The following is a 24,530-nucleotide window of genomic DNA, read 5'->3' on the forward strand; positions in this document are numbered from 1 at the left end:
GGCAGATCAGCTGCTGGGAGGCTTCCCTGGGTCTTCCCCCTCTTGCTGGCGGGAGGGTGAGCGGCAGGCATCAGCGAGGAGCCGGGGTTTCCCCTTTGCGTGGGCGGCCGGTAAGACCCCAGCGCTGCTTCCCAGCTGGGAAGCGGCGCGAGCGAACGGCGTGGGCGGGCGAAGGGCGGGCGCGCGGGCAGGCAGGCGGCGGACAAGCGGCGGGCGCGGCAGCAGCGAGGAGTGAGCGGCCGGTAAGACCCCAGCGCCGCTTCCCAGCTGGGAAGCAGCGCGAGCGAACGGCGTGGGTGGGCGAAGGGCGGGCGCGCGGGCAGGCAGGCGGCGGACAAGCGGCGGGCGCGGCAGCAGCGAGGAGTGGGCGGCCGGTAAGACCCCCAGCGCCGCTTCCCAGCTGGGAAGCGGCACGAGCGAACAGCGTGGGCGGGCGAAGGGCGGGCGTGTGGGCAGGCAGGCGGCGGACAAGCGGCGGGCGCGGCAGCAGCGTGGAGTTTGCGTGGGTGGCGGGGAAACCCCAATCTTCGGCTGCTCGCTGCTGCGGCGATAGTAAAAACACCATCTGCGCATGCGCAGATGGTGTTTTTACTTCCGCACCGCTACTTCGCGAAGAATCGATTGTCGCGAGGGGTCCTGGAATGGAACCCTCGCGATAATCGGGGGACCACTGTATAAATAAAAATAAATATATAAACAAAAAATAAATAAACAAATAAACAAACAAACAGACAAACAAATGCTTCTGCACATGCGCAGAGCGTTTTTGATGACATCCAGGCAGATGGGCAAAGCCTTGCGCCACTACCAGTTCGCCCAAATGAACTGGTAGCAACTCACCACTGGTTCAAAGGACGTACAGGTTGTTCTCAACTCACAAAGGCTTGTTTAGTAACTGTAGGAAGTTACAACCACACTGACAAAAGTGACTCATGAGGTTTTTCACCCTTTTAACCATTGTGGTTTCCCCATCAAAATTCAAGACGATTGGCAAAGGACTTGTGTGTGTGTGTGTGTGTGTGTGTGTGTGTATGAATGTATATATATGTATGTATGTATGTATGTATGTATGTATGTATGTATGTCGGGGTTTCTTTAACCATTTTATTAGTTTATACTGTGACATACAAAGAAAGCACAAAGGCAAATAGTAAGGGAAAAAAAACATTGACATCCGACTCTTTCGGTGCAACAGAATAAGGCATTATTTTATTTATTTTATTTGTTTGTTTATGTCAGGTACGTATTGGTGGTATACAAAGATATAACCATGTTTATATACATGATACTAGTAAGAGAGAAACATTAGGACAGGGGACGGAAGGCATGCTGGTGCACTTATGCAGCCCCCTTACTGACCTCTTAGGAATTGGGAGAGGTCAACAGTGGAGAGTTTAAGGGTAAAGTTTTGGGGGTTATGTGATGATACTACAGAGTCTGGTAGTGATTTCCATGCATCAACTACTCAGTTACTAAAGTCGTATTTCCTGCAGTCGAGTTTAGAGCGGTTTACTTTAAGTTTGTATCTGTTGTCATCATCATCCATCCTGCATGCTGCCAAGAATTCTTCAGGAATGAAGTGTATTAGAAATATTACAATTTTTAAAAAAAATGCAAAACATTATTTAAACCTGAGTCCCGTGGGATTGGGCGGCATATAAGTCAAATGAATTAAATTAACTCAAATTAAAAAGTTGAAAGTTCTCAAACAGCAATGAACGACATCTCCAATTGCAGAAAAAGCAAAAACTTACTTTCTGTAATCCTTCGTGCATGTATGTTTCCCCTCCTGGCTTAACGTTCTGTAAATCTTCAATGCCTCTCTGAATTTTTTGCCTAAAAATAAGGGGGGTGGAAATCATAAAAAGTTTTATTATTAAAGGCACCAAAATGGTTGGAGTTAACTCAGTTCCTAATAGAGCTTAGAAGATCTTTGGAGACAAACGATTTAGTTTAGTTTAGTTTATTTAGATTTGTATGCCGCCCCTCTCCGAAGACTCGGGGCGGCTAACAACAATAAAAAAACAATATAACAAATCTAATATTAAAAAGTAACCTAAAAAAAACAAACCTCAATTTAAGAAACCAATCATACCAACAAACATACCATGTATAAATTCTATAAGCCTAGGGGGAAGGGAGAGAAAATTTTCAATTCCCCCATGCCTGACCACAGAGGTGGGTTTTAAGGAGCTTGCGAAAGGCAAGGAGGGTGGGGGCAAGTCTGATATCTGGGGGGAGCTGGTTCCAGAGGGTCAGGGCCACCACAGAGAAGGCTCTTCTCCTGGGTCCCGCCAAATGACATTGTCTAGTTCGGTGTTTTTCAACCAGTGTGCCGTGGCACACTAGTGTGCCGTGAGACATGGTCAGGTGTGCCGCGAAGCTCAGAGAGAGAAAGAAAGCAAAAGAGAGAGAAAGAAAGAGAGAAAGAAAACAAGAGAGAGAGAAAGAAAGCAAGAGAAAGAGAGAGAGAGAGAAAGCAAGAGAGAGAAAAAGAAAACAAGAGAGAGAAAAAGAAAGCAAGAAAGAGAGAGAGAGAGAGAAAGAGAACAAGAGAGAGAAAGAAAGCAAGGGAGAGAGCAAGAGAGAGAGAGAGAGAAAGAGGGAGGGAAGGTGGGAGAGAGAAAGACATAGAGGGAGGGAGGGAGAAAGAGAGCAAAAAAGAGAGGAAGGAAGGAAGAGAGAAAGAAAGAGGGATGGAGAGAGAGGAAAAAGAAGGGAGAGAAAGAGGGAGGGAGAAATAGAGCGAAAGGGAGGAAGAGAGAGAAAAAACTTTTGTCCAAACTTTTTTTAGCCGGCCCCCCCCCCCCCAACTCAATGTGCCCCAGGGTTTTGTAAATGTAAAAAATGTGCCATGGCTCAAAAAAGGTTGAAAATCACTGGTCTAGTTGACGGGACCCAGAGAAGGCCAACTCTGTGGGACCTAACCGGTCGCTGGGATTCGTGCGGCAGGAGGCGGTCCCGGAGATATTCTGGTCCAGTGCCATGAAGGGCTTTATAGGTCATAACCAACACTTTGAATTGTGACCGGAAACTGATAGGCAACCAATGCAGACTGCGGAGTGTTGGTGTAACATGGGCATATTTGGGAAAGCCCATGATTGCTCTTGCAGCTGCATTCTGCACGATCTGAAGTTTCTGAACACTCTTCAAAGGTAGCCCCATGTAGAGAGCATTACAGTAGTCGAGCCTCGAGGTGATGAGGGCATGAGCGACTGTGAGCAGTGAGTCCCCGTCCAGATAGGGCCGCAACTGGTGCACCAGGCGAATACAGTTCCCCCCCTCGTCAAAAGTATTCATCCCAGAATCTTAAGATGTCTTGCTTTCTATGGTTACACTGAAACAGATACGAATAATCAAGCGGTGTTAAATTCTACTTCTGAGGATTCATTGCTCAAAACTATACACAAAGATCTAATCCAGGGGTTTGCAACCTGCGGCTCTGGAACCACATCTGGCTCTTTCACCCCTCTGCTGGCGGCTCCCTGTCGCTCAAAATATGCGTCACAACTGCCAATGTGCAACTCCCGCCGGCACGCGATTTATTGAACTTTTCAACCCATCTTTTTTGGGTGGAGTTCAACATGTTTTTGTTGCAGGCAGAAATAAAAATTTGCAGCAGTTCAGTGATTACATAAATGCAATATACCATAGGTTCTTTTTATATGTTAAAAAAAAACCCCAATATATGCAGTGTTATCTTCATTTTAGACGTCAAAAGGTTTTCTTTTCTGTTGGGAAATTGTCCAAATGGCTCTTCCAAAGTTTAAGGTTGCCAACCCCTGATTTAGTCAATTACAGGCCAAAACACTAGCCTACTGGGCCCACCAGAAGTTGGAAAACAGGCTGTTTCCGGTCTCCAGAGGGCCTCTGGGAAGGGGGCAGCAAGAGAAGCTGTTTTTGCCCTCCCCGGGCATTGAATTATGGGTGTGGGCACTCGCGCATGTGGGATAGCATGTCCCCACCCTCTTTTGGCCCCTGAGGAAAAAAGGTTCACTATCAGTGGTACCTTTACTTAAGAACTTAATTAGTTCTGTGACCAGGTTCTTAAGTAGAAATGTTCTTAAGCAGAAGCAATTTTTCCCATAGGAATCAATGTAAAAGCAAATAATGGGTGCAAACCTATTAGGAAAGTAATAAAAGCTCGGAATTTGGGTGGGAGGAGGAGGACGAAGAAGAAGAGGAAGAGGACAGTCAGTGCCGAAGGAAGAAGGTGAGGTGAGGGGAATCAAAAAAATCCAAAACCTTAATGATTAAAAAAAAAAAAGAGGGACTCTGAGGCAGCGAGGAGGAGCACGCGCCTCCAATACACCCGACGCAAGGCTGCCTCCCATACACTGCCTCCCATACACTGGCTGCTGCTGCTGCTACCTGCTTCCTCTTCCTTCCCATGCTGAAGGGCAGCCCTCTCCTCTCACTCGCTCATTTTGTAGCCAGAGCCTTTCCTTCCTTGGCTGCCCAGAGCGAAGGGAACATTTCTTTTCTCTGGGCACTGGCAGAGGTTTATTCCCTCTCCAAACACCCAGAGAAAGGAAAATGCTTCGTTCGCTCTGGATTGCCAAAGCCTCCTTAAGCGCCACCAAAAGGCTCCTCTGGAAGCCCAGAAAAGCCGAAGATGGCTGGAATTAAATGGGGAATGGCAGGAAACTGGCCGGGCCTTTGTGCCGCTCTTAAATTTCCTGGGAAATTTTTCTGGGCTCGGGTTCTTAAGTAGAAAATGGTTTTTAAGTAGAGGCAAAAAAATATTGAACACCCGGTTCTTGTCTAGAAAAGTTCTTAAGTAGAGGCGTTCTTAGGTAGAGGTACCACTGTATTGTCATTTTCGTTTTGTCGTAAGCGGCCTAGAAATTTAATAAATAAATGAGACATGGGAGAAACCTGCGGACTTCACATTTCTGAATCACTCCCCATTTCCTCCCTCTCACCCAGAATTGAAAAAGCAGACCAGAGGGAGGAGGGAGGAAACCCCCTCCGACAAAGCCATTTAAATCTGTACTACCAGTTCTGGTTGCCACCAAAGACATGCTGTGCGCTATAGATGGCAGCTGAACAAGTTACATAAAGTCAATGCAATCTGTTTAATCCAAAATATTTTACACTCGGCGTCTATTGAAAACAACCTGAAACTGATTATGTACGAATGCAGATTACCAAGCAGACGCTCCCTGGTTGCCAGGGGATGTCTGGCAGACTGTCCGCGGGCTCTGGCAGTTCTGCTGCCAAGAAACAAATGACAAATCAAGTTCCAGGGTTGCTTTTTTCCCTTCTTCTTCTCCCCCCGCCCTCAAACCCAGATTTTGCCATGCAAAAAATAGCTCTCGTACAATCAGTTCAGTTTTATTTATCCAGCATAGAACAGAGACCTCCATGCACTTTTTTTGACACCTGCAGCCCTCTTTCAGCTGTGGATGGACCCCAGTGAGTCCAGAAAAAAGGAAACATGATGCGTTCCACGGTAAAAAAAAAAGAAAGGAGTTTACCATCTGGGTTGTAATACTCTGGAACAGGAGGAGGAGGAGGAGAGGGAGGAGAGGGGGAGGGGGACAGGGAAAGGAGGAAGAGGAGGAGGGGAGGAGGGGAGGGACAAAGAAAAGAAGAGGAGGAGTGGGGAGGACAGGGAAAGGAGGAGGTACAGAAGGAGGAGAGACACAAGGAAGAGAGGAGGAGGGGGACAGGAAGAGGAGGAGAGGGGCAAGGAAGAGAGGAAGAGGAAGAGGAGGAGAGGGACAGGGAAAGGAGGAGGAGGAGGAGTGGGGAGGACAGGCAAAGGAGGAGGCGCAGAAGGAGGAGAGACACAAGGAAGAGAGGAGGAGGAGGAAGGATAAGGAAGAGGAGGGGAAGAGGAGTGGCCTCTCTAGGAATCTCCTGGGAGGAAACAGGGCCAGAAAAGGCAAGGAGAAGCCTCCGTGGGGCCTCTCTAGGAATCTCCTGGGAGGAAACAGGGCCAGAAAAGGCAGGCAGCCTCCGTGGGGCCTCTCTAGAATCTCCTGGGAGGAAACAGGGCCGGAAAAGGCAGGGAGAAGCCTCCGAGGGGCCTCTCTAGGAATCTCCTGGAAGGAAACAGGGCCGGAAAAGGCGGGGAGAATCCTCCGTGGGGCCTCTCGAGGAATCTCCTGTGAGGCAACAGGGCCGAAAAAGGCGGGGGGAAACCTCCGTGGGGCCTCTCTAGGAATCTCCTGGGAGGAAACAATGCCAGAAAAGGCAGGAGAAGCCTCCGTGGAGCCTCTCTAGGAATCTCCTGGGAGGAAACAGGGCCTCCACCCTCCCTGTGGTTTCCCCAATCACACACATTATTTGCTTTTACATTGATTCCTATGGGGACAATTGCTTCTTCTTACAAACTTTTCTACTTAAGAACCTGGTCACGGAATGAATTAAGTTCGTAAGTAGAGGTACCACTTTATAACGAAATATGTTGTTTCCTGTTGCAGACATCCAGTCCAAGTGGCAACAGAGAAAATAAAAATGATGAAACCATCTGTTGCAACCACCGAAATCCAGAGCGTAGGGGCACTGGGTTGCTGTCAGGATGCCACCATGAATGTTTCCTCACCATCCACCCTGTAGCGGATGGTCCTTTCTTGACTCTTTCCTGAACACAAAGCCTTCGTCCCCCTCCCACCAAACCCCCCACCCCCCGCTCAATTCTGAATCCTTTCTCCGTCGCTGGAAATCACATCGAAACATATTTACACAATAAAAGCAGACACTTGCACAGCAGAAGAGGTGTTGGTTTGCTACAGCAAAATGCAAACACCCAACTCCTGAGGAGCCTGGCTACCTTGAAATAACCGAGCGAAAATCTGGAAGGTTTGTTGCGCAAAACCCGCTTAGAATTCGAGACCGGAGCTAAGGGAAGACAATCCGTTGACGGCAACTTGGAGACGGCTTCGCAGTTACAAATAGAACATCTCGGTGGAACATATGCAGAAGCATCTCACACCTCTGTCTTTCAGCAAAGGCACATTTTTATCCCTCGCAGTTCTCACGCTGGTTGCCTTCCTTCCAAACATGCTCCTCGGGGCGCCAAGTCCTTCGTTCTTGATGTCAGCTTGGAGAAGGCACGGGACGCTCTCCCAATTAATACGTTAGCATCTCGCGTGAACGCTTCTACGTGACTCAGCATCTAAAATAGTGGGGGGGCCGCCCATCTTCGGTGCTACCGATGTGCCCTCTGACGCCAAGGCGGGCACATGAACGCGCCCATCAGCATGTGGCTCCTGCACATGCGCAGAAAGCAAACTCTTGTGTGAGGATGCACGCGCAAGTGAGATTTTGGCGAATTAGATCTAACACTACAGTGGTGCCTCTACTTAAGAATGCCTCTACTTAAGAACTTTTCTAGATAAGAACCGGGTGTTCAAGATTTTTTTGCCTCTTCTTAAGAACCATTTTCTACTTAACATTTTCCAGGAAATTTATACATGGTATGCTTGTTTGTATGATTGGTTTATTAAATTGGGGGTTTTTTAGATTATTTTTAATATTAGATTTGTCTACATTGTCTTTTTTATTGTTGTTAGCCGCCCCGAGTCTTCGGAGAGGGGCGGCATACAAATCTAATAAATAAATAAATAAATAAATAAATAAATAAAATAAAATAAATAATTTTGAGAGCGGCACGAAGGCCCGGCCAGTTTCCTGCCATTCCCCCTGGGTTTCTCTCTCTGGCGCAATGGATGGGAGGCAGCCTCGCGCTGGTGTATGGGAGGCACGTGCTCCTCCTCGCCGCCTCAGAGTCCCTCTTTTTTTTTAAGCCTTAAAGTTTTGGATTTTTTTTTATTCCCCTCACCTCACCTTCTTCCTTCCTGTCCTCCTCCTCTTCTTCCTCCTCCTCCTCCCACCCAAATTCCAAGCTTTTCTTTCTTTCCTAATGGGTTTGCACACATTATTTGCTTTTACATTGATTCCTATGGGAAACATTGCTGCTTCTTACAAAATTTTCTACTTAAGAACCTGGTCATGGAACGAATTAAGTTCTTAAGTAGAGGTACCACTGTACTTATCCAATTATTGCAACTCTATGATTCTAATTGCTGAAAAGGCTCACAGTTCCGGTGCTTTTTTTAAAAGGTATTTTGATAGCATTTCAAAACAGGCAATGCCGACACTTACTTACCTATCTTGGGTTAGGGGCAGAATCACAGTTGCTTGCATGGAGAACACGATGAAAGATATTCTCATCCGAGGGCTTTTAAAGATGAGAAAGAGAAAGAAAAACATAAAATTCAGCTACGTAAGCCAGAACATTTCATAGAAACATAGAAACATAGAAGTCTGACGGCAGAAAAAGATCTCATGGTCCATCTAGTCTGCCCTTATACTATTTTCTGTATTTTATCTTAGGATGGATATATGTTTATCCCAGGCATGTTTAAATTCAGTTACTGTGGATTTTTCTACCACGTCTGCTGGAAGTTTGTTCCAAGCATCTACTACTCTTTCAGTAAAATAATATTTTCTCACGTTGCTTTTGATCTTCCCCCCAACTAACTTCAGATTGTGTCCCCTTGTTCTTGTGTTCACTTTCCTATTAAAAACACTTCCCTCCTGGACCTTATTTAACCCTTTGACATATTTAAATGTTTCGATCATGTCCCCCCTTTTCCTTCTGTCCTCCAGACTATACAGATTGAGTTCATTAAGTCTTTCCTGATACGTTTTATGCTTAAGACCTTCCATCATTCTTGTAGCCCGTCTTTGGACCCGTTCAATTTTGTCAATATCTTTTTGTAGGTGAGGTCTCCAGAACTGAACACAGTATTCCAAATGTGGTCTCACCAGCATTCTATATAGCGGGATCATAATCTCCCTCTTCCTGCTTGTTATACCTCAAGAAATCATTAATTTGATCACACAGAAAATTATCTAGTATCCAATACATTGATTGATTGATTGATTGTGTTTATATGCTGCATGATTTGCTGTTTCCGAACACTCTTCAAAGGTAGCCCCATGTAAACAGCTTGGCAGTAGTCGAACTTCGAGGTGATAAGGGCATGAGTGACTGTGAGTAAGGACTCCCTGTCCAAATAGGGCCGCAACTGGTGCACCAGACGAACATAGACAAACGCCCCCCTTGCCACAGCCGAAAGATGATGTTCCAATGTCAGCTGTGGATCGAGGAGAACGCTAAAGTTGCAGACCCTTTCTGAGAGGGTCAAAAGTCCCACCCACCCCCACCCCGAGTGCCAAATAATTTTTTAAAATCCTTTATGCATGGTATATTTGTGTGTATGTTTGGTTTTTTATAATAAGGGTTTTTAGTTGTTTTATCAAATTGGATTGTTATATGTTGTTTTACCATTGTTGTTAGCCGCCCCGAGTCTGCGGAGAGGGGCGGCATACAAATCCAATAAATAATAATAATAATAATAATAATAATAATAATAATAATAATAATAATACTTGGATTTATTTATTTTTTAATCCCATCATCAAAGAATTCCGTTCTGGGAGAAATTCGTCAGCATACGTTCCCTTTTTAAAAATTTATAAAAAAATATCCTCACCGCATGTTTGAAGAAATGGAACGTGTGTTATGCTATAACTTCGTTCAGGTTCAGGCCCAGAAAGAGGGGAGGGGGGGAATATAGAACAGATGTACAACAACCCTTACTTGGAGCGATCTAATTCTTATAACGAAACCTGCTCAGAATATTTTACCATATGCTGCACGGAACAGCATTTGCCAACCTTGGAACTCTTCCTCTTTCTCCCTCCGAAGAAAGAAGTGGGGGAAACGAGGACAAAATCTCTCCTTTTATATATATATATATATTTATTTATTTATTGGTTTTGCACATTGAATTTAACATAAAACAAACATAAAACGGTGCACAGTGCATGTCCCCACCACCCGACTGACAATCCCACCACCACCACCAAATGTGGGGGTGGTTCAAATATTTACTAATTTATATTCTTTTATTTCCTTAGCTCTACTTTGCATTTGTTTACTATTGAAAGAGGGATTGGAGTTTATTTTTCACATTTCCGTCACAGATTCTACTCAGCATATAATCTTTCACCTTATTCCATCGTACCATCAGCTTCTCCAATTTATTTTCATCAAAATTGTTTAATCTTATTTCCATGATTTCAAAATGAATGTGATCCACCATGTACCAATACCAGTTCTGTAATGTCCATTTTATAGACTCTTTCCAACCCAATACCGCTACTGCTTGAGCACTTTCCAATGCTACAGTTTTTATTTCTTTAAAATCTCTTAGTTCTCTTTGTTTAAAATTAATATCGCTATTTCTTTTGTAATTATGCAATTCATGTTTAGCATTTTATTTATTTCATTCTGCACTTCCTTCCAAAATTTCTGAACTTCAACACACTCCCAGAATTCCTTTCCTTTGGCAACCATATCAGCTTCTCCAATTTATTTTAATCAAAATTGTTTAATCTTATTTCCATGATTTCAAAATGAATTTGATCCACATTCACATACGAGGACAAAATCTCAAAAGCTGTTAAGAACAATTCCACCAAACCAGTTCCAGTCAGTCCAGAAATAAAAGGGTGGAGTTCTTGCCGAGATCAAGAGTGACCCAAAAACTTAGGAATGGGCAATCAGATCATTTTTTGGAAGGAACAAACATCTTCGTTGCCAGTAACTGAAATTCCAGATCCCGTGACCTCTGCCAATTACTCGTCTTATTACATTGTCCCAGGAAATCAGATTTCTTTCCCCCTTGTTCTATGGAGGCCTTGTTTGCTGCCCTACGAAGATAGATGCGCTGCAATTAGGATTCCTCTTCCACATGGTCTTCTACCAGCTGGCCAAGCACAATTGCTTTACTGTTCCTGCATTTTCCATAGGAAACAATTAAGTGCGGTGATGTCTATGCAATTGCTTCCAGGACTCGGAGAGCCGTTGTGTTTAATGAGACTTGCGTGTATTATTTATTATTATTATTATTATTATTAATCAGATTTGTATGCCGCCCCTCTCCGCAGACTCGGGTGGCTCACAGCAATAATAATACAATGTAAACAAATCCAATATTTAAGTTTAAGTTAATTTAAAACCCCAATTTAAAAACCAATCATACATACTAACATACCATGCATAAATTTTATAAGCCTAGGAGGAAGGGAGTCTCAATTCCCACATGCCTGACGACAGAGGTGGGTTTTAAGGAGCTTACGAAAGGCAAGGAGGGTGGGGGCAACTCTGATATCTGGGGGGAGTTGGTTCCAAAGGGTCGGGGCCGCCACAGAGAAGGCTCTTCCCCTGGGTCCCACCAAACGACATTGTTTAGTTGATGGGACCCGGAGAAGGCCAACTCTGTGGGACCTAACTGGTCGCTGGGATTTATGTGGCAGAAGGCAGTCACGGAGATATTCTGGTCCGGTGCCATGAAGGGCTTTATAGGTCATAACCAACACTTTGAATTGTGACCGGAAACTGATGCAGACTGCGGAGTGTTGGTGTGACATGGGCATATTTAGGAAAGCCCATGATAGCTCTCGCAGCTGCGTTATGCATGATCTGAAGTTTCCGAACAGTTTTCAAAGGTAGCCCCATGTAGAGAGCTTTACAGTAGTCGAGCCTCGAGGTGATGAAGGCATGAGTGACTGTGAGCAGTGAGTCCCGGTCCAAATAGGGCCGCAACTGGTGCACCAGGCGAATCTGGGCAAACTCCCTCCTCGCCACAGCTGATGATCTTGCTCTTCTCAGAGACGGTAAAGGGCTGCTGGTTATGCGGACCAGTGTGCAGCTTCAATTGGAAAAATGGGAGCTGCCCGCATAGCTGTGCATGCCAGCATGTGCAGGTGCACCCCTACACAATATTTGGCTTCTGCACATGCACAGCAAGCAAAATCCTGTGAAGACACTCACGCAAGTGAGATTTCAGTTATTTCCGCCAATTTCTTGCTTCTGCGCATGCGCAGAAGCAAAAATATTTGTGAAAATTGCCGAAATCTCACTCGTGTGTGAGTCCTCACATGAGATTTCACTTGATGCGCATGCGCTGAAGCCAAATCTCATGCCGATGGTTGCATGTGCGCACACCTAATGCGCCCGTAATGGCTTTAGTCGGCGCACCGGTAGTGCTGAAGACAAAAAGCACTTCATTGTCTGAGGAGTAATATGAGCAAAATCATAATGCCATTCTAAGGCAGATGTTGAGTACTTCTATGTAACATCTGCCATTTAAGGCAGATGTTGGGTACATCTGTATGGATGGCTGCAATTATTTTAAATTGAAATGTTTTCATATTGATCCATGTTTATTTTTGTTGTGAGCTGCCCTGAGTCCCTAGGAAGGGGAAAGAAGGAAGGGAGGAAGGAAAAAAGGAAGGAGGGAGGAAAGAAAGGAGGAAAGGAAAGAAGGAAGGGAGGAAGGAAAGAGAGGGAGGGAGGGAGGGAGGGCGGGAGGGCGGGAGGGAGGGCAGGAGGGAGGGAAAGAAAGAAGGAAGGAAGGAATAAGGAAAGAAAGAAAGAAGAAAGGGAGGGAAGGAAGGAAGGAAGGAAGAAAGAAGGGAGGGAGGGAGAGATGGAGGAAAGGGGGAGGGAGGGCAGGAGGGAGGGAAGAAAGAAGGAAGGAGTAAGGAAAGAAAGAAGAAAGGGAGGGAGGGAGGGAAGGAAGGAAGGAAGGAAAGAAAGAAAGAAAGAAAGAAAGAAAGAAAGAAAGAAAGAAAGAAAGAAAGAAAGAAAGAAAGAAAGAAAGATACAAACACCCTTGGGAAGAAGTCAGAAAACTATCGATGACAATAAATGTCTGGGGTCTCACAGCTGCTTTCCTTAAAAAAGCACCAAAAAGTATAATAAAAATGAATAATGTATAATGAAAATGAGAAGAATCGGAAGGAAGAAAAACTAAGAAACCAAAAATGTATTTCCTGTTTTTTTGTTTTTCTTTTTCACCACAGGACTGATTTAAAACAACTCCTTTTTAACATTCTGATAGGGGGTTTTTTTTAAATCTATTTGTAATCTCTACCTGATCCTCCATTTTTTATTTTTTTATTTTTTTGCTCTGCAACAGTCATTTTGGTCAGAATTGTCTTGGGCATCCTGTAATTTCAGGCTCAAACACCAGTCGTAATGGCCATTTCTAGAGATATTCTTAGCAAGTGTTGGAAATCTGAGCTAACATGTTCCAGCTTCTTTTTCAACTTGACCCAACAAAACATGCCTTCTTATGTTGCTAAGAACAAGCCAGATCTAGTTTCGAACTCATTTGCAATCCATGAAACTATTCATAGTCTCCAGGGAAAACAGGAAATTAACAGAAAATAGTTACCAGGGGGAAAAAAGGGGGAAATATAGTTCTTTTTAATTCGTTCGGACAACTTACCTCACAAATCTGTCTGTCAGCTGCTTCACAAAATCAACAATTTCGGACCAGTGTGTTGTTACGCTCCCTGATCTACAAAAATAAAAATGAAAAATCCAAAAATGAATGTTCATTAAGTGTCAATAAACAGTCAATTTTCCATTAAGTATGTATTAGATAAGATCCTCAAGATCCCCATGGACAATTGGTGGGCCACTGTGTGACCCAGAATGCTGGACTCGATGGGCTTTGGCCTGATTCATCATTGCTCTTCTTATATTCTTATTTTAAACTTATACAATGTTATGTACTGATGCTGTGTTTTTTATTTATGCAGGTTTGAGTTTTTTATTTATGCATTCTGAGTATTGTATTGGCAGTTCTGTGTTAGCAAAAACTTCAGAAGAAAAGGATTTAGGGGTAGTGATTTCAGACAGTCTCAAAATGGGTGAGCAGTGCGGTCGGGCAGTAGGGAAAGCAAGTAGGATGGTTGGCTGCATAGCTAGAGGTATAACAAGCAGGAAGAGGGAGATTATGATCCCGCTATATAGAGTGCTGGTGAGACCCCATTTGGAATACTGTGTTCAGTTCTGGAGACCTCACCTACAAAAAGATATTGACAAAATTGAACGGGTCCAAAGACGGGCTACAAGAATGGTGGAAGGTCTTAAGCATAAAACGTATCAGGAAAGACTTAATGAACTCAATCTGTATAGTCTGGAGGACAGAAGGAAAAGGGGGGACATGATCGAAACATTTAAATATGTTAAAGGGTTAAATAAGGTTCAGGATGGAAGTGTTTTTAATAGGAAAGTGAACACAAGAACAAGGGGACACAATCTGAAGTTATTTGGGGGAAAGATCAAAAGCAACATGAGAAAATATTATTTTACTGAAAGAGTAGTAGATCCTTGGAACAAACTTCCAGCAGACGTGGTAGATAAATCCACAGTAACTGAATTTAAACATGCCTGGGATAAACATATATCCATCCTAAGATAAAATACAGAAAATAGTATAAGGGCAGACTAGATGGACCATGAGGTCTTTTTCTGCCGTCAGACTTCTATGTTTCTATGTTTCTAAAGTTGAGTCTAACAAGTAATCCAGTGGTGGGATTTAAATTATTTGTACAGTACTATCAATTTGGACGTAGCTTGGTGGGCGTGGCAGGGGAAACTTACTAAAAAATCACCATTTCCTCTGCTCAGCTAGGACAGGAGGCAGAGAATAGATGGGGCCGGGATCGGTCAGAGGTGGTATTTACCAATTCTCCAAAATACTCAAAACTTCCACTACCGGTTCTCCGAACTGCTCAAACCTTTTGCCACCAGTTCTCCAAACTACTCAAAATTTCTGCTACCGGTTCTTCAGAACTAGTCAGAACCTGCTGAATCCCACCACTAATGAATCCATGGCCAGAACTGGATTCCAAATTTCCACCGCTAAGCAGGGCCGTTGTTAAATAACTCACCTCCGATTTTAAAGCCTTTTTTTTTTCTTGACATTGTTGCGAAACAAATCGTTGCAGTTGTGAAGGGAATTTGTCCCGTGTATTTGGCTCCCCTTATTGTCTTTGCTTGTCAGAAACAGGCTGGGAAGTTTGCAAATCCCATAACTTTGGGATTATTATTATTTATTATTATTATTTATTGGATTTGTATACCACCCCTCTCTGCAGACTCGGGGCGGCTAACAACAGCAGTAAAACAGTAAACAAAATCCAATACTAAAAAGCAGTTAAAAAACCCATTATATAAAGACCAATCATACAGACAAACATACCATGCATGAAATTGTAAAGGCCTAGGGGGAAAGAGTGTCTCAATTCCCCCATGCCTGGCGGCAGAGGTGAGTTTTAAGCAGCTTACGAAAGGCAAGGAGGGTGGGGGCAATTCTAATCTCTGGGGGGAGTTGGTTCCAGAGGGTCGGGGCCGCCACAGAGAAGGCTCTTCCCCTGGGTCCCGCCAGACGATATTCTTTAGTCGACGGGACCCAGAGAAGGCCAACTCTGTGGGACCTAACTGGTCGCTGGGATTCGTGCGGCAGAAGGCGGTCCCTGAGATATTCTGGCCTGGTGCCATGAAGGGTTTTATAGGTCATAACCAACACTTTGAATTGTGACCGGAAACTGATCGGCAACCAATGCAGACTGCGGAGTGTTGGAGAAAATTGGGCATATTTGGGAAAGCCCATGATTGCTCTCGCAGCTGCATTCTGCACAATCTGCAGTTTCAGAACACTTTTCAAAGGTAGCCCCATGTAGAGAGCGTTACAGTATGCTGCAACTGTGTGTTCAAACATCTGACTTTTGATCACATGTCCATGAGGATACGACAAAAATGCAAGACCAATCCTAAATCATGTTTGTTTTTTTCACAACTGTAACTTTGAATCATCCCAAAATGAATGGTTCAAGGGCTATCTCTACATCCTACCAAACGCCCTCTGGCAATCACTCAAGTTCTTATTGTTGGGTATACAAAAGAACAAGCACAATCACTTCCCCAATTAAGAGACCACATTAAGGCACAGAGGAAGCATCCCAATCACTATGCCTTCCTCTAACTCAGGGGCATCAAACTCAAGGCCCACAGGCTGGATCCGACCCACAGGGTGCTTAGATCTGGCCCGGAAACAGTGAAGGACTGGCCCCAGGTGCCTCTGAGACCAAAAATGGAGCTTGGGAGGGCCACGACAGCCTCCTGCAGCCCTCTGTCAGTGAAAACGGAACTTGGGAGGACCATGTGTGAGCCTCCCAGGCTCCATTTTAAGCCATGACAGCCTTTGACAACCCTCTGCCAGTGACAAAAACGGAATTTGTGAGGGCCATGCAAAGGCCTCTGTTTTCAGCCGTGACAGCCTCCTGCAGCCTTCTGCCAGTGAAAATGAAATTTGTGAGGGTCATGCACGGGCCTATCAGGCTCCGTTTTCAGCCGTGACAGCCTCCTGCAGCCCTCTGCCAGTGGAAATGGAATTTGTGAGGGCCACGCACGGGCCTATCAGGCTCCATTTTCAGCCGTGACAGCCTCCTGCAGCCCTCTGCCAGTGAAAATGGAGCTTGAAAGGAATCCATTTTCACCCACAAAAGCCTCCAACAGCCATCTGCCCATGAAAATGGAATTGAGGAGGGCCACGCACGGGCCTCCCAGGCTCCATTTTCAGCTGCGACAGCCTCCTGCAGCCCTCTGCCAGTGAAAACGGAGCTTGAAAGGGATCCATTTTCACCCACAAAAGCCTCCGACAGCCATCTGCCCATGAAAACGGAGCTTGGGAGGGCCACACGTAGGCCTCCCAGGCTCCGTTTTCAGCCATGACAGCCTCTTGCAGCCCTCTGCCAGTGAAAATGGAATTTATGAGGGCCACGCACGGGCCTATCAGGCTCCGTTTTCAGCCGTGACAGCCTCCTGCTGCCCTCTGCCAGTGAAAATGGAATTTATGAGGGCCACGCACGGGCCTATCAGGCTCCGTTTTCAGCCGTGACAGCCTCCTGCTGCCCTCTGCCAGTGAAAATGGAATTTGTGAGGGCCACGCACAGGCCTCCGTTTTCAGCCGTGACAGCCTCCTGCAGCCCTCTGCCAGTGAAAACGGAGCTTGAGAGGGCTACATGTGAGTCTCCCGGGCTCCATTTTTACCCACAACAGCCTCTGACAGCCATCTGCCTGTGAAAATGGAATTTGGGAGGGCCACTTGTGGGCTTCCCGGGCTCCATTTTCAGCCGCAACAACCTTCTGCAGCCCTCTGACAGTGAAAACAGAGCTTGGGAGGCCCACTTGTGGTCGTCATGGTCGAAAACAGAGCCTCGATAAGTGATGTCGAGCTGGTCATGTCCCTGTCCCTCCCCAAGTCAAACACTACCCTGATGCATCCCTCAATGAATTCAACTTTGGCACCCCTGCCATAACTGTTCACAAAATGTGTCATTTACACCCATTTCATTTCTGTCAGATATTGCTCTCCTCCTACATATGACCGTCGCTGTGTCCCAGAGTCACGTGATCCCCTTTTGTGACCTTCTGATCAAGCAAAATCAACCGGGGTGAAGGTGGGGAGGGAGAAGAAAACCAGATTCACTTAACAACTAGATTACCTGGATTACCCAAAGAAGCCAACACAGTTCTAGGCTGCATTAACAGAGGGATAGAATCAAGGTCACATGAAGGGTTAATACCACTTTATAAGGCCTTGGTATGGTCAAAATGTGGGATGGACAGCGAGAGCAATCATGGGCTTTCCCAAAAATGCCCATGTCACACCAACACTCCGCATTCTGCATTGGTTGCCGATCAATTTCCAGTCACAATTCAAAGTGTTGGTCATCACCTATAAAGCCCTTCATGGCACCGGACCAGGGTATCTACGAGACCGCCTTCTGCCACACGAATTCCAGCGACTGTTAGGTCCCACAGAGTGGGCCTTCTCCAGGTCCCGTCAACAAAACAATGTCGTTTGGCAGGCCCCAGGGGAAGAGCCTTCTCTGTGGCGGCCCCGGCCCTCTGGAACCAACTCCCCCCAGAGATTAGAATTGCCCCCACCCTCCTCGCCTTTCGTAAGCTCCTTGAAACCCATCTCTGCCGTCAGGCATGGGGGAACTGAGATACTCTTTCCCCCTAGGCCTTTACAATTTATGCATGGTATGTTTGTTTGTATGTATGTTTGGTTTCACAAATAAGGGTTTTTTAATTGTTTTAGTATTAGTTTTAGTATTGGATTTACATGATGTTTTATATTATTGTTGTTAGCCGCCCCGAGTCTACGGAGATAAAATAAATAAATAAATAAATAAACACCTCCAGATAGATTCCAAACTGGCTAACCAACCACACTCTAAGTGTAGTGCTCAATGGAACTACATCTACATGGAAGGATGTATGCAGTGGAGTACCCCAAGGCTCTGTTTTAGGCCCAGTACTCTTCAACATCTTCATCAATGACTTGGACGAGGGGATAGATGCGGAACTTATCAAATTTGCAGATGACATCAAACTGGCAAGAATAGCCAACACTCCAGAAGAAAAGTGCAAAATACAGAAGGATTTTGACAAACTTGAACAATGGGCGCTATATAACAAAATGACATTCAATGTTTCCAAATGTAAAATAATGCACTTGGGGAAAAGGAATCCTCAACCTGAGTATTGCATTGGCAGTTCTGTGTTATCAAAAACTTCAGAAGAGAAGGATTTAGGGGTAGTGATTTCTGACAGTCTCAAAATGGGTGAGCAGTGTGGTCGGGCAGTAGGAAAAGCAAGTAGGATGCTTGGCTGCATAGCTAGAGGTATCACAAGCAGGAAGAGGGAGATTGTGATCCCCTTATATAGAGCGCTGGTGAGACCACATCTGGAATACTGTGTCCAGTTCTGGAGACCTCACCTACAAAAAGATATTGACAAAATTGAACGGGTCCAAAGACGGGCTACAAGAATGGTGGAAGGTCTTAAGCATAAAACGTATCAGGAAAGACTTAATGAACTCAATCTGTATAGTCTGGAGGACAGAAGGAAAAGGGGGGACATGATCGAAACATTTAAATATGTTAAAGGGTTAAATAAGGTTCAGGAGGGAAGTGTTTTTAATAGGAAAGTGAACACAAGAACAAGGGGACACAATCTGAAGTTAGTTGGGGGAATGATCAAAGGCAACATGAGAAAATATTATTTTACTGAAAGAGTAGTAGATCCTTGGAACAAACTTCCAGCAGACATGGTTGATAAATCCACAGTAACTGAATTTAAACATGCCTGAGATAAACATATATCCATTGTAAGATAAAATACAGGAAATAGTATAAGGGCAGACTAGATGGACCATGAGGTCTTTTTCTGCCGTCAGACTTCTAGGTTTCTATGTTTCTAAGTGGTGAAAAAAGTAAGATTCTATATTTAGGCAAGAAAAACAAAATGCACAGGCACAGTATATGTGGTACCTTGTTCCACAGTAGTGACTGTGAGAGGGATTTTGGAGTCCTAGTGGACAACCATTTAAATAGGAGCCAGCCGTGCGCAGCAGCTGCCAAAAAAGCCAACACAGTTCTAGGCTGCATTAACAGAGGAATAGAATCAAGATCACGTGAAGGGTTAATACCACTTTATAAGGCCTTGGTAAGGCCACACTTGGAATACTGCATTCAATTTTGGTTGCCACAATGCGAAAAGGATGTTGAGACTCTAGAAAAAGTGCAGAGAAGAGCGACAAAGATGAATAGGGGACTGGAGGCTAAAACATATGAAGAACGGTTACAAGAACTGGGCATGGCTAGTTTAATGAAAAGAGGGACCAGGGGAGACATGATAGCAGTCTTCTAATATCTCAGGGATTGCCACAAAGAAGACGGAGTCAACCTATGCTCCAAAGCACCTGAGGGTAGAACAAGAAGCAATGGGTGGAAACTAATCAAGGAAAGAAGCAACTTAGAACTAAGGAGAAATTTCCTGACAGTTGGAACAATTAATCAGTGGAACTGCTTGCCTCCAGAAGTTGTGAATGTTCCAACACTGGAAGTTTTTAAGGAAGAGATTGGATAATCTTTATAATTGAACTGGTGTAGGGTTTCCTTCCTAAGCAGGGGGTTGGACTAAAAGACCTCCAAGATCCCTTCCAACTCTGCTATTCTATTCTATTCTATTCTATTCTATTCTATTCTACTCACACTACATACACTACACTACACTACACTCTACACTACTCTACACTCCACACTACACTATACTCTACACTCCTGTCCACTCTACTCCATTCCATACCCTACCCTACCCTCTACTCTATACTCCACTCCACACTGTACTCTACTCTACACTACTGTCCACTCTACTCCATTCCACACCCTACCCTACCCTCTATTCTATACTCCACTCCACACTGTACTCTACTCTACACTACACTCTACACTACTCTCCACTCCACTCCACACCACACCCTACTCTATGTATCCTACCCTACACTCTACACCAGTGTTTTTCAACCAGTGTGCCGCGAGACATGGTCAGGTGTGCCGCGAAGCTCAGAGAGAAAGCAAGCAAGAGAGAGAGAAAGCAAGAGAGAGAGAAAGAGAACAAGAGAAAGAAAGAGAGAGAGTGAGAGAGAGAGGAAGAAAGCAAGAGAGAGAGGGGGAGGGAAGGAGGGAGAGAGAAAGAGCAAAAAAGAGAGGAAGGAAGGAAGAGAAAGAGGGAGGGAGAAAGAAATAGAGCGAAGGGGAGGAAGAGAGAGATAATTTTTTTTGTCCAAACTTTTTTTAGCCCCCCTTCTCCCCCCTCAATGTGCCCCAGGGTTTCGTAAATGTAAAAAATGTGCCATGACTCAAAAAAGGTTGAAAATCACTGCTCTACACTACTGTCCACTCCACTCCATTCCACACCCTACCCTACCCTCTACTCTATACACCAGGGGTCGGGAACCTATGGCTCGCGAGCCAGATATGGCTCTTTTGATGGCCGTATCTGGCTCGCAGACAGGGCTCCTAGCACTGAGCTCCCGCTCGCAGCTGTCCCCTGGCTCCTGCTCGATGCCACGGTTTTCGGCGCTGTCCTGCTGGGCCCCAAAGACGGAAGGCAGGAAGAAGGAGAGCTCCATTCTTCTCGCCTTTTTCCCGCCTTCCGTCTTTGGGGCACAGCAGGACAGCGCCGAAAACCGCGGCATCGAGCAGAAGCCGGGGGACAGCTGCGAGCGGGAGCCCCAGGAGGGAAGTACCGGCAGCGCCCCGCCCAGCTGAAGCTTCACTGGCGTCGGCGGCAAATGTCCTTTGTGGCCCCGTGGGAGGGGGGGGCTGCAGCGGCCGCAGGCAGTCGCAGGGAGATGGCGGCGGCGAGAGGGAGCTCCAGCTGGGCTGGGGGTTCGGGGGGGCCATGAACGCCGCCCGGAGCCAATGGCTTCTTTTGGGCTTACTTGAATTCCTGCTGCTGGTAAGCGCGCGCGGGTGGCCGGGTGGGAAGGGCGAGGCGCGAGGGGGAGGCAAGTGGAGAAGCGGAGAGAGAGAGAAGTGGACCAAAAGAAAGAAAAGGGAAAGAGAGGGAGGGAAAGAGAAATGGAGAGGAAGGAAGGAGGGAGGGAGGGGAGGGAGGGAGAGAAGGAAGGAAGAGAAAGGAGGGTAGAAAGAGAGGGAGAGAGAGAGGAGAGAGAAAGGAAGAGGAGAGATAGAAAGGAAGAGAGAGAAAGAAAGAGGGATAGAAAGAGAGAGAGAGTGAGAGATGCTCAGTGAGCCTTTCTTTGAAGTTGCCTTTCTTTCTTTCTTTCTTTCTTTCTCTCTCTCTCTCTTGCTCTCTTGCTTTCATTCTTTTTTCTTTCTCTTGCTTTCTTTCTTTCTCTTTCTTTCTCTCCTTCCTTCCCTCCTTCCATTTCTTTCATTCCCCCTCTCTATTTTTATTTCTCTTTCATTCTTTCTTTCTCTCTTTCTTGCTTTCTTTCTTGCTCTTTTTCTTTCTCTCTTTTACCTTCCCTTCCTCTATTTCTTCTTTTCTTTCTCCTTCCTACCTTCTTCCCTCCCTCCCTTCCTTCAGTCCTTCCTCTCTTACTCTCCCCTTTCATAAGTTTCCTTGCTTCCTTCCTCTGTTCCTGTCCCTTCCCCCTTTCTTTCTTTCTTTCTTTCTTTCCTTCCTTCCTTCCCTCCCTCCATTTCTTGCTTTCCTTCTCCTTCCTCCCTTGTTTCCTCCCTCATTCCCTTCTTTCACTCCTTCTTCTCTTACTCTCCCCTTTCACACCTTTCCTTGCTTTCTTTGCAACCTTCCTCTGTTCCTGTCCCTTCCCTCTTTCCTTCCTTCCTTCCCACCCTCCGTCCATTCATTCACCCATTCCTCTCTTGATCGCCCCTTTTACCATTCCTTCCTTCCGATGTGGGCCTGGGCCAGCAGAGTAGTTTGCTTTTGCACCCCGTCTCGAGCTCCCTTGGTGCCAACCCGGCCCTCCCCACTTCAGAGAGAAGGGGGAGAAAGAGAGAGAGAGAGAAAGAGAAAGAGAGAGATAAAAAGAGAAAGATAGAGGGAGGGAGAGAAAGAGATAGAAAGAGACAAAGAGAGGGGGAGAGAAAGAGAGAGAGAAAGAAAGAGAGAAAGGGAGATACGTACGGCTCTCGCGGAATTATATTTCAAAATATGTGGCGTTTACGGCTCTCTTAGCCAAAAAGGTTCCTGACCCCTGCTATACACCATTGCAAGCCGTACTCTCCTCTCCTCTCCTCTCCTCTATACTACACTCCCTACTCTACTCTACACTCCACACTCTACTCTACTCACTTATCAACTGCCTTGATTCCTTTTTTAACCCCCGTGGCAAGAAAGACGGCAAAAACACCTCACTTCTTCAACCCATGCCCCGCTCACCGACAGTGGGGCTCCGGGACGGTCGTAAGTCGAGGACCCCCTGACCCACGGGGCGGCAAAACTTTTTTTTTCCCCCGCTCCTCCCCAATTCGATACACAACAGACACAAAGGCACACGAATGAGAAGCGCGGCAAACTTGGCAGCCTCCACACAACCGACACACGGGCGCCTCTCCGCCTTCCAATTTCGGACGAATCGCGCGCACGGGTGTGTGTGTGTGTGTGTGTGTAGAAGAGCATTAAAAAAGGAGGGGGGAGCTGCACTCCCCCCCCCTTTCGCGCGCACGGGGGGAGGGAGGTCGGGGGTCGTTTTCTTTCCCTCAGAATCGCGCGGGAACCAACTTGGTTGCCGGGGGGGGCAAAGAGGGGGGAAGAGAGAGGGGGCGGGGGGGGGCGGCCTTCCTTCTTCCCCACCCGGCCAGCCTTCACTCACTTGTCCAGCACGAAGTAGAGGTCGAAAGCGGCCCCGCACGACGGCTCCTCTTGAGCGAGGCTCGGCCCCGGGAGGAGAACCAGCAGCAGGGTCCAAAGCAGCGCCATCCGGCCCAGCCGAGCCATGGAGCCGCCGCCGCTGAGGAGAAGCTCCAGCCCCCGGGTGGTTGTTTTTGGCTGGCCGAGGCTGAGGCGGGCTGAGGGCTGAGGGGGTGTAACTCCCTGGTGCAGTCCGAGAACGGAGAAGGGAGCCCGGGGGGGCGTCACGGAGGACTCGCTCCTCGTCCCGCTTCAGCCGGAGTTTGGGTTTGTTTGTTTCTTTTTGCTGCTGCTGCTTCTCCACAGAGTCCTCGGCGGTTTGGTGAAGGGTTTGAGCAGGAGAAAAGCGGGGCAAACCTCTGCCTTGCTTTGTCCCCGCCTTCGGAGGCTGGGCCCTCGCTCTCCTCTTGCCCGGCCTTTTTCCTTTCTTTTCCGCTCGCTCTCTCTCTCTGTCTTTTTCTTTCTGTCTCTTTTTCTCGCACTCTTTCTTTCTCTGCCTCTTTCTCCCTGTGTTTCTCTTTCTTTTTCCCTTGCTCTCACTCACTTTTTTCTTCTCTCCTCCCTCTCTCCTTTCTCTCACACTCACTCACTCTTTCGTTCCTTCTCTCTCTCTGTGTGTCTTTTTATTTGTCTCGTTCTCCCTCTCGCACTCTCTCTTTCTCTCTTTCTGTCTCGTTCTCTCACACACTCACTCTTTCCTTTCTCTTTCTCTCCTTCTCCATCTCTTTCTCTCTATCACTCACTCAGTCTTCTCTCTCTCTTTCTTCTCTCCTTCTCCCTCTCTGTCTTTTTCTGTGTGTGTCTCTTTCTCTCTCACACACACACTCTTTCCTTAACTCTCTTTCTCTCCTCCCTCTCTTTCTGTCTTTCTCACTCACTCACTCTTTCCTTCTCTCTTCTCCCTCTCTTTCTGTCATTCTCTCTGTGTCTCTTTCTCACGTTCTCTTTTTCTTTTCTCTCTCTTTCCTTCTCTCTCTTTCTCTCTCTCCTTCTCCCTCCCTGTCTCTCTCACTCACTCTTTCCTTCTCTCTGTGACTTTCGCTCTGTGTGTCTCTTTCTCTCTCTCTCTCTCCCTCTCTTTCTCCCTCTCTCACTTTCCTCTCACTCTTTCCTTTTCCCTCTCTCCATCTATCTATCTATCTATCTATCTATCGCTAAATATATATCTTTCTCCCTGTGTGTGTCCCTTCTCTCTCTCTCTCTCTCTCTCTCTCTCTCTCTCTCTCTCTCTCTCTCTCTCTCCCTCTCTGAGAGCATATGCACCAAAGACAAATTCCTTTAGTGTCCAATCACACTTGGCCAATAAAGAATTTTATTCTTATTCTATTCTATTGAGCCCAAATTAACCCATTGCTAAGTGAGACATATCTGACAGATTAACACAGTTGGAAGAGAATTTGGAGGTCATCTAGTCCTCCCCCCCCCCAGCAGGAAACACTGCACCATTTTC

The 24,530-nt window shown here is 46.1% G+C and overlaps 1 protein-coding gene across 2 annotated transcripts in view; it reads right to left on the reverse strand.

The window, feature by feature from the left end:
* Window positions 1-23,460, reverse strand: part of ANTXR2 (ANTXR cell adhesion molecule 2) — a 197,596-nt gene extending 174,136 nt beyond the window's left edge. Inside the window, exons 1-4 of one of the 2 annotated variants that reach the window (XM_070756933.1) lie at window positions 23,043-23,460; window positions 13,320-13,391; window positions 8,120-8,191; window positions 1,755-1,836 (exon numbers count right to left, since the gene is read on the reverse strand). In XM_070756933.1, the coding sequence (XP_070613034.1) occupies window positions 1,755-1,836; window positions 8,120-8,191; window positions 13,320-13,391; window positions 23,043-23,167 (351 nt within the window). In that variant the 5' untranslated portion in view covers window positions 23,168-23,460. Of the gene's footprint in view, window positions 1-1,754; window positions 1,837-8,119; window positions 8,192-13,319; window positions 13,392-22,609; window positions 22,678-23,042 lie in introns of those variants that run through there. The other variant, XM_070756934.1, reaches the window with a different exon arrangement.
* Window positions 23,461-24,530: the final 1,070 nt, after the last annotated feature.

Source organism: Erythrolamprus reginae, chromosome 7, assembly GCF_031021105.1.
Source record: "Erythrolamprus reginae isolate rEryReg1 chromosome 7, rEryReg1.hap1, whole genome shotgun sequence".
Classification (NCBI taxonomy): Eukaryota; Metazoa; Chordata; class Lepidosauria; order Squamata; family Dipsadidae; genus Erythrolamprus; species Erythrolamprus reginae.